Here is a 9,604-nt window from a genome sequence, read left to right as displayed (position 1 = left end):
GCAGGGGATTTAATACATTCTCAGGAATATCGGGGGAATTCATAGAAATGCCGTTGAATACAAAGTTTTGCTTTATGCGGATGACCTCTAACTTTATATATCAGATCCGGTGCCATGTCTCCTCAACATTGTAAATATTTTCCAACAATGTGGCAGGTTTTCCAGGCACAAATACATTTTTTAAAAAGTGAATGTTTACCTTAATAATTCAGTCCTTCAAATGTAAATATTTAGGAATTCATATTACTCAGACTCTAGGCTGAATTTAATGTTTTATTATTGGGCTGCAGTCTTATAGAAGCTAATGTATTGGATGCAGAATCCAAACTCTGACCAGTGTAGGTTGGAAGCTAACATGTTGTTACATTTTTTCAGCAATAAAAAGATTTATATTAAACGAAAAAGCTAGCCTGATCACCCTTCGTTTTCAGCCTGGATTTAGGAACATTTTGGTGGGATGGCTGGTTGCTATGGGAACAGCTGTGTGTCGTCTGCATAGGTCTGTTGTGTCTGTTGTGTCTGTAAACGATGTGACCTAAAGGAAGCATGTGGACAGAGAACAGTAAGGGACCTACAGCTGAACCCTGGGGAACACCAGACACACACATGTGTTCCCCACTGAAGACCTGCTGCTGAGACCAATGTTTCTCCAAACTACTGCATCAGCACAGTTTAGTGTTGTTGTTTCATGCTGTTTTGTGTTGTTATTTGTTGTTGTTTGTTGTTGTCTGCACTGTGTTCGGTGGGTTTCTGTGTCCTCGTGTCGCTGTGTGACTTCACTGGAAATGACACTGAGCTCTGAGTTCAGTGGTTTCTTTTATAGCTGCAACTTCCTTAATGGTCATGACATCATCCAGCTGAACCCTGCACCCCCTCCTGCTCCCACACACACACACACACACACACACACACACACACACACACTGCCATTCCCCAGGCCTCCATTGCTTCAGTGTGTAAATGATGGAAAAAGTGATGTGCATGAGATTTCCTCCATAACTCAGGATGAAACCCAGCCGCCTCATTTCTGCTTCACAACGTCATCCAGACTGCTGGAAGACCAGAGACTGGCCACACAGCAGGAGCTGAGCAGGTAGAGTAGAGTAGAGTAGAGTAGAGTCGAGTAGAGTAGAGTAGAGCTGAGCAGAGTAGAGTAGAGCTGAGCAGAGTAGAGTAGAGTAGAGTAGAGTAGAGCAGGTAGAGGAGAGTAGAGTACAGCAGAGTAGAGCAGAGTAGAGCAGAGTAGAGTAGAGCAGAGTAGAGCTGAGCAGGTAGAGTAGAGTAGAGTAGAGTAGTAAAACTGAGGAAAGTACTGCAAAATGTCCCTGCAGTCCTGCCAGTAGTATTGTTGGTGCAGAAGTATAGTATAGTATAGTATAGTACGTATAGTATAGTATAGTATAGTATAGTATAGTATAGCATAGTATAGTATAGTATAGTATAGTATAGCATAGCATAGTATAGTATAGTATAGTACGTATAGTATAGTATAGTATAGTATAGTACGTATATATAGTATAGTATAATATAGTATAGTATAGTATAGTATAGTATAGTATAGTATGGTATAGTACGTATAGTATAGTATAGTATAGTATAGTACGTATAGTATAGTATAGTATAATATAGTATAGTATAGTATAGTATGGTATAGTATGGTATAGTACGTATAGTATAGTATAGTATAGTATAGTATAGTATAGTATAGTACGTATAGTATAGTATAGTATAATATAGTATAGTATAGTATAGTATAGTATAGTATAATATAGTATAGTATAGTATAGTATAGTATAGTATGGTATAGTACGTATAGTATAGTATAGTATAGTATAGTATAGTATAGTACGTATAGTATAGTATAGTATAGTATAATATAGTATAGTATAGTATAGTATAGTATGGTATAGTATGGTATAGTACGTATAGTATAGTATAGTATAGTATAGTATAGTATAGTACGTATAGTATAGTATAGTATAATATAGTATAGTATAGTATAGTATAGTATAGTATGGTATAGTATGGTATAGTACGTATAGTATAGTATAGTATAGTATAGTATAATATAGTATAGTATAGTATAGTATAGTATAGTATAGTATAGTATAATATAGTATAGTATAGTATAGTATAGTATAGTATAGTATGGTATAGTACGTATAGTATAGTATAGTATAGTATAGTATAGTATAGTATAATATAGTATAGTATAGTATAGTATAGTATAGTACGTATAGTACGTATAGTATAGTATAGTATAGTATAGTATAGTATAGTATAATATAGTATAGTATAGTATAGTATAGTATGGTATAGTATGGTATAGTACGTATAGTATAGTATAGTATAGTATAGTATAGTATAGTAGGTATAGTATAGTATAGTATAATATAGTATAGTATAATATAGTATAGTATAGTATAGTATAGTATAGTATGGTATAGTATGGTATAGTACGTATAGTATAGTATAGTATAGTATAGTATAATATAGTATAGTATAGTATAGTATAGTATAGTATAGTATAGTATGGTATAGTACGTATAGTATAGTATAGTATAGTATAGTATAGTATAGTATAGTATAATATAGTATAGTATAGTATAGTATAGTATAGTATAGTACGTATAGTACGTATAGTATAGTATAGTATAGTATAGTATAGTATAATATAGTATAGTATAGTATAGTATAGTATAGTATAGTATAGTATGGTATAGTACGTATAGTATAGTATAGTATAATATAGTATAGTATAGTATAGTATAGTATAGTATGGTATAGTACGTATAGTATAGTATAGTATAATATAGTATAGTATAGTATAGTATAGTATAGTATAGTATGGTATAGTACGTATAGTATAGTATAGTATAATATAGTATAGTATAGTATAGTATAGTATAGTATAGTATGGTATAGTACGTATAGTATAGTATAGTATAATATAGTATAGTATAGTATAATATAGTATAGTATAGTATAGTATAGTATAGTATAATATAATATAGTATAGTATAGTATAGTATAGTATAGTATAATATAGTATAGTATAGTATAGTATAGTATAGTATAGTATAGTATAATATAGTATAGTATAGTATAGTATAGTATAATATAGTATAGTATAGTATGGTATAGTACGTATAGTATAGTATAGTATAGTATAATATAGTATAGTATAGTATAGTATAGTACGTATAGTATAGTATAGTATAATATAGTATAGTATAGTATAGTATAGTATAGTATAGTATGGTATAGTACGTATAGTATAGTATAGTATAATATAGTATGGTATAGTACGTATAGTATAGTATAGTATAGTATAGTACGTATAGTATAGTATAGTATAATATAGTATAGTATAGTATAGTATAGTATAGTATAGTATGGTATAGTACGTATAGTATAGTATAGTATAATATAGTATAGTATAGTATAGTATAGTATAATATAGTATAGTATAGTATAGTATAGTATAGTATAGTATAGTATAGTAACATTATTTCTTGTAGATATGAAGTGGAAGCAGCATGGAGGCTCTCGGTGGGTCACAGCAGGAGGTTGTGGGTTTGATTCCCGGTCCGTTCTGTCTGCCCTGCTGCAGTAGAGCTGCTCAGTAGAAACCAGTAGAAACCAGTAGAAGACTGTGTGTGTTGTGCTGGTCAGCTGGGGGCCTCGCTGCTGTGAGCCGACTTTACCTCACAGCGCTCGACATCTACCGGACTTACCAGAACCTCGGCCGTGTTTAACTCTCCTTCCCCTTGTTCTGGACCGAGATCCAGACCGATCCGCCCCTCGTCCCCATGTGACCCGTTTCCCCCAAAATGGCCGCCGCTCTCTCTCTCTGCTCCGGTGAGTCAGACACGGTGAAGCCAGGAAACGGACCGGAGTGATTTACACCAGATTCAGACTGATTCACGCCAACATGGCTGCCGCTGCCGCTGCAGCTGCAGCGTGAGCAGAGCTGTGCTCCGTCAGAGCCGCTCACCTCAACTAACAGCTGTAATTAACAGCTTCATTATTTGCATTATTTGCATTATTTGCACTATCTCTATTGTCTCTACTGATGTATATTATGTTCATTACTGTTATTCAATGTTCTATGTTCTGTTATTCTTTATTACCTGTACTTGACATACTTTACTTCTTTGGTATTGTCCGTCTGCTGCTGTGGCACCTGAATTTCCCCAAGGGGATCAATAAAGTGCTATCTTATCTTATCTTATCTTATCTTATCTTATCTTATATCAATGTGATTTCACACTGGCTTTTTATATTTTAGACATTTTCCTGACGCTCTCATCCAGTCAGCTGGAGTCTCAGTAACAGGATCGTCTCTCTCAGTCATGCAGTTTAGGAAACTTAATTGCTTCCTATATTTTTAATGAAGGCCGTGGCGGCGAGTCGACCCGCAACAGAAAGGCAGGCGGCTCCGCATCAGAGAACTAACAAGCTTTCTGTTCCATGAAGAGACTTTTCTTAAATTATTATTATTATTATTATTATTATTCTGTCTCAAAACTCACGGACAGTTTTCTGTTTCAGCAGCCAGCAGAGAAACTGATGAAGTGAGAGACTGAGGAGCTTCATCCATCCTGCTGCTCTGCCTCTACACCTCCATCTCTCTCTCTCTCTCTCTCTCTCTCTCTCTCTCCACCTCCATCTCTCTCTCTCTCTCTCTCTCTCTCTAAAAAAAAGCTGAATGTCGTGATGCTGATGTGAAGTGAATGAGCAGCTGGAGCTCTAGCAGATGTTGGACGATAAAAGACAAAAACTCACTGAAAACTGAGACTGATCAGATCAACAAACAGTGTGAAAACAATTTCATATTCAAGCAATTCAATCAAACATTCAGGAAGAACAGAGTTTCTTCACAGGTGTGTGTGTGTGTGTGTGTGTGTGTGTGTGTGTATGCACATGTCTGTATGTTGATCAGCTTACCAGCCACCATCACACTTCACCAGCATGTGGCGGGCGGCTGGAGTTCATTTCTCACCCTCGAAGTAGCATGTCCTGTCTTCTCTATATCAACACGGTACATGTCTACACGACACTACACAAGTAACAGGGCTTTCAGGCGGTCGGGTTCTCCGGATGGAGAACACGTCTGGAGAACTGAACACATGATGCTGGAACATACACATGATACTCTGGAAGCAGTGAAGTATTTTGTTTGTTCATATTGGCGGTCGTTGGTCTTCTGATACAAGACCTCGCTGGAACTCCTTCATGAAGTCTTCATGAACCCTAGTGGTACTCCGCAAACTGCTCACATATGGGGTTCTCCAAGGAACCTTTTAGAACCCTGAGGTGTTTATTGGCTCCTCCTGGAACTTAAATGAACCCGTAGTTTTGGTTTTTGTGGTGCAGCAGGTTGCTGACAGCCTGTCTCTTGCGGCTGCAGGCTGACGGCGCAGCGCAGCCTGGAGGACGCTGAGGAGGCGGAGCGAGAGAGACGGAGGAGAGCCAGAGGAGCAGCGCCCCCCCCACCCCACACTCTGTGAGTCACACACAGCAGGACACAACATCAGCCGGGAGACACTTCACTCCTCCAACAGGCTTCACATGTATTAGAACAGCCAGCTGAGACGGAGAGCTGGCTGTAGATCCATTCAGTAACGCTCTCAGTTAAAGTGAATAGTGTGATACTGAGCTTCTGTTGACCTGCTGATTTTAAAGGGAAAGAGAGGAGCTGATGTGATTTGTCATGATCGATGCTAAACCCTAACCCACCACACCTACTGGTCATGTATTCCTCCTCATCCAACCCCGAGTCAGCTAACCCTAACCCTACAGAACAAATGAGCCAGAACTGAGAACCCACAGCACAGTTAGGGTTAGCCTCACACTAACCATCTTATCTTATCAACTGCCTTGAACTGAATTCTCTCACCTTCAGGATGCTGCTGTCTAAATAATCTCTACACCAGATGTTTCTGAGTCCAGGTCCAGACAGGTGATGTTTGGGCGTTGGCTTTAGATGCCAAAATGTTTTGTCTTCCCCGAAAACAAAAGGCTTTCGATTAGATTTCTAAAGAGTCCAGAAGTACCAGAAGCATCCAAACCCTCAGGTGAATTTTGAAGCCAATAGCAGCAGCAGTTCCTCTAACGTCCGCTAGAGTCCGGCTCCTGAAAGACTCAAAACCTCCAACTCCAAAAAGTCAATGGATCACAACCAACTTCTGATAAAAATATAAATCAATACATTTTTTCCACAAGAGGTTTTGGCCTCAGTAGCTAATTTCACTTCTTCATGTGTGTCTAATGTGTTCAGACTGGACTCTGCTCTACCTGCTGCTGATGAGAGGGAAAAGACTTGGTGTCTAATTGGGAGAGATAATGTGTTCACACAGTCCAGTGCTGCTGCTGCTGCTGCTGCTGAGGCACTTCCTGCTTCATCAGCATCAGTCAGCAGAACGTCTTCCTCACCAGACTGAGGCTGCTGATCAGACTCTTCATCAGCTCAGGTGTTCAGTCACCTGCTCTGTTCATCAGTTCACTTTCCACCTGACTGCGAAGTAAAATGTATTTGTGTAATTAAAAATGACTTGAGGTTTTCTGTGTCAGTCTGTTAGCAGCGACCTGATGCTGATGTTCAGCTGACCTGTCAGACAGGATGCAGGGCCTTTCTGTTTGATGTGTTTCTATGGGAACCGTCTCTGTTTCCATGGAGCCTGAAGCCCAACGGTCCGTCTGCCAGCTGCTGTCTGGCTGAACCCGCCCCTCAACACACACACACACACACACACACACACACACTTCACCAGTGTGTGTCTCACCACCCTGCAGTGCCATACAACAGGTGGTTGACAAAATATACACACAAAACATACCAAACAAACCCAAACATAAACATTCAATTGAATGCATGAAACAATATCTTAATAACTGTGACTGTATGCTATTGATTGGAGAGTTTTTGTTGATTATCTGTATGATTACACTGGCAAGTGGATTTTAAGCCGTTTAATGGGCTTTTCCTCTGAACCAGGCAGGAACCAAAACAGATATATCCATTCTGTTTTCCATCTCTGTACAGCGTACATCAGTCTATATAGTTGATTAATATATTTTTTGTTTGATTTTTTGTACTTTATGTTGTCCTGGACAGAGTTAGGGTTAGTCTCTGCAGAACAGAGCAGCTTTAATATTTTTATAGTAAAATCTGGACTAGAGCAGCTTTAAATCTTTATTCCTCCAGGGAAACTGGACTGATGCCTCCTCTCTGCTTCACACAGTTACACATTCACACTGGGAGCTGCCCAGTATAACCAGTCTATAACGCCCAGTCCGGCTCTACTGGAGCGGCTGGGGTTCAGTGCCTTGCTCAAAGGCATCTTGTTGGTGGTTGTTGAAGGAGAGGAGTGACTCTTGTTTTCTTTCCCTGCCCAGATTCTCCCAGCTGGTCCAGGGTTTGAACTGTCAATGTTCTGGTCAAGTGACAAATACAAACATTATTGATCAGTGTGATCTTCAGGAAACTGTTCTCCGCTCCGTTCTCAGGTGGGAGGAGGAGCTGAAACCCAGCGGCCGGTTGGTTCTGGAGGAAGACGAAGGCTTCAGCGACTGGAGCCACAAACTGGAGAACCGCAGAGAACAGGAGGTTCAGGAGAGCTGCAGGGTCCGGGAGAACCGACCTGCTACACACAGATGGAAACCTGATCCCGAAGAGGAGAAGGAGGAGGAGAAGGAGGAGAGCAGCCGGTTCCAGGAGGCTTCAGGAAGACTCCCAGAGAAGGTCCGCCGCCTGACCGATCCATACTGCTGCTACAGTAGATAGTTTAACTGGACTGAAGGCTGGTTCATAGTTCTGTGTTGAAGTGTCTCTGTAGCTCTTGGCAGTGTCTCTGTCTTACTGCTCCTTTCCAAAACTGTAACTGAGGGCAGAGCGTCACAAGACCAGAAGAGCTGTGATTGGCCGCTCGGTGGCTCCTCCTCCTGTATGGGTGGCTGTGGGCCGATAGTGAAGACAACATGGAGCGGATGAAGAGAGACGAGCTGAGGAGGTTCAGATGTTCATCTGGACGACAGCTCATCTCCCGATTATAAACTGAAATATCCACAACATGAGTTTCACTGTGACTTCTTCTGTTATTACTCCTGTGTTAACAAAGCTCCACACTGACATCTAGTGTTTTGGTAATCTATGACCAGAACTAGAGATGCTCGCACTGCTGGAGACAGCTGCAGCGAGCAACAGCGGCACTTTGACGCAGAACCGAAAAATCAGCCTGAAACCAGCAGGGACGACTGATCTATAACACAATAATACTGTTAGTCGGTAATGATGAAAATCTCCCTCATTACAAGGATGTGACAAGACAATGCAAGCACAAACAATTCTGTTGTATTCTGTACATAGATGCATATATATGTGTGTAATGTAATGTTAATACACGTAGAAAGTGTTACACCTTTGTCAGCACTTTACTGCAGTATACCTTCAGTACATTTCCACAGGCTGAAGCGCAGGACCGGGGCTGTGGAGTAACATGCTACCTGCTTCCCTGTCGGTTCACTCCAGATGTGCGACAGGAAGAAGGAAGTGATGTCATACAGCTCGACGGTCTTCCTCGCCAACAGCCAGCCAGCCGACAGGACGTCCTACCTGATGGCAGGGACCATGAGGCCACGGTACTTTATACTTTTATTATTTGTTTCTTTCTTCTTCTTTTTTTTAGGTGAGATGTTCTTATAAGACTTGTGGGTTATTTTTTTAATCTCCCCTGCACAAATGAGTCATTTGTTTCTCTTCTTGCTGTATTTTTTCAATCATTTTTATCACTGTAGCTATGTTGTTTTTTATTGGGTTTTTTTTTACTGTGGTGTTATAAGCTCACTAACCAGTTAGTCTACCAGTTTACTGACAAGTTCCATTATCTCCTCCCCAGTGGAGCGGCCAGTCAGGCTGAGCAGAGGGAGGAGGAGGCGGAGGAAGAGGAAGAGGAGGAAGAGGAGGCCTTGCTGCAGAGGCAGAGGAGGCCGGAGGAGACCCAGCGGAGGAGGAAGGACCCCAGGGAGGAAGAGGAGCAGGAGGAGGAGCTGAGCTTCAGGCAGGAGCAGGAGGAGGAGGGAGACTTCCACCTGAGGAGGGAGGAGGAGGAGGAGGAGGAAGAGCACAGCCAGCTGCCTGAGGAGGTGAGGTTTTCATACTACTACTACTGCTAGTAATAATAATTTATAGTAATTTAATAGGAATTAACCCCTAGTGTGTGCTGTTTCTTTCCCTCAGTGTATGGAAGAGAAGGTCATGTCAAACCTGATGGACTGTGTAATTGCTAAAAAATAAAAAATAAAAATAAAAAAGTTCTTTACCTGCCTCTATGCTCTGCCTCTCTGCCTCGTGGCTCCTCTGTCCTGTTGGACCAGATCTTAGCTTTATGGCTCTTACTCTCGTTGTTCTCTCCTGACTAGATCCTTGCTTGTGTTGTATTAAAATCTCATGTGTCGCTTTGGATAAAATCGTCTGCGAAATGGGAAATTGTAATTGTAATTGTAAACTGAAATATGCCAGTTTATTGTTGCTTTTGCTCATTGGAAAATATCTAAACTGTAGAATATGACTTCAAATCTAAAAGCAGTAAGGAAATGAACT

At 40.4% G+C, this 9,604-nt stretch overlaps 1 protein-coding gene across 1 annotated transcript in view; it reads left to right on the top strand.

The window, feature by feature from the left end:
* LOC139929663 (uncharacterized) overlaps window positions 1–9,604 on the top strand; it is a 28,040-nt gene that overhangs the window by 199 nt on the left and 18,237 nt on the right. Inside the window, exons 2-6 of the mRNA XM_078284517.1 lie at window positions 5,414–5,509; window positions 7,513–7,747; window positions 8,534–8,643; window positions 8,901–9,084; window positions 9,242–9,280. Of these exons, the coding sequence (XP_078140643.1) occupies window positions 5,414–5,509; window positions 7,513–7,747; window positions 8,534–8,643; window positions 8,901–9,084; window positions 9,242–9,280 (664 nt within the window). The remainder of the gene's footprint in view (window positions 1–5,413; window positions 5,510–7,512; window positions 7,748–8,533; window positions 8,644–8,900; window positions 9,085–9,241; window positions 9,281–9,604) is intronic.

Source organism: Centroberyx gerrardi, chromosome 1, assembly GCF_048128805.1.
Source record: "Centroberyx gerrardi isolate f3 chromosome 1, fCenGer3.hap1.cur.20231027, whole genome shotgun sequence".
Taxonomy (NCBI): Eukaryota; Metazoa; Chordata; class Actinopteri; order Beryciformes; family Berycidae; genus Centroberyx; species Centroberyx gerrardi.
This window is presented reverse-complemented; position numbering and strand designations above follow the sequence as displayed.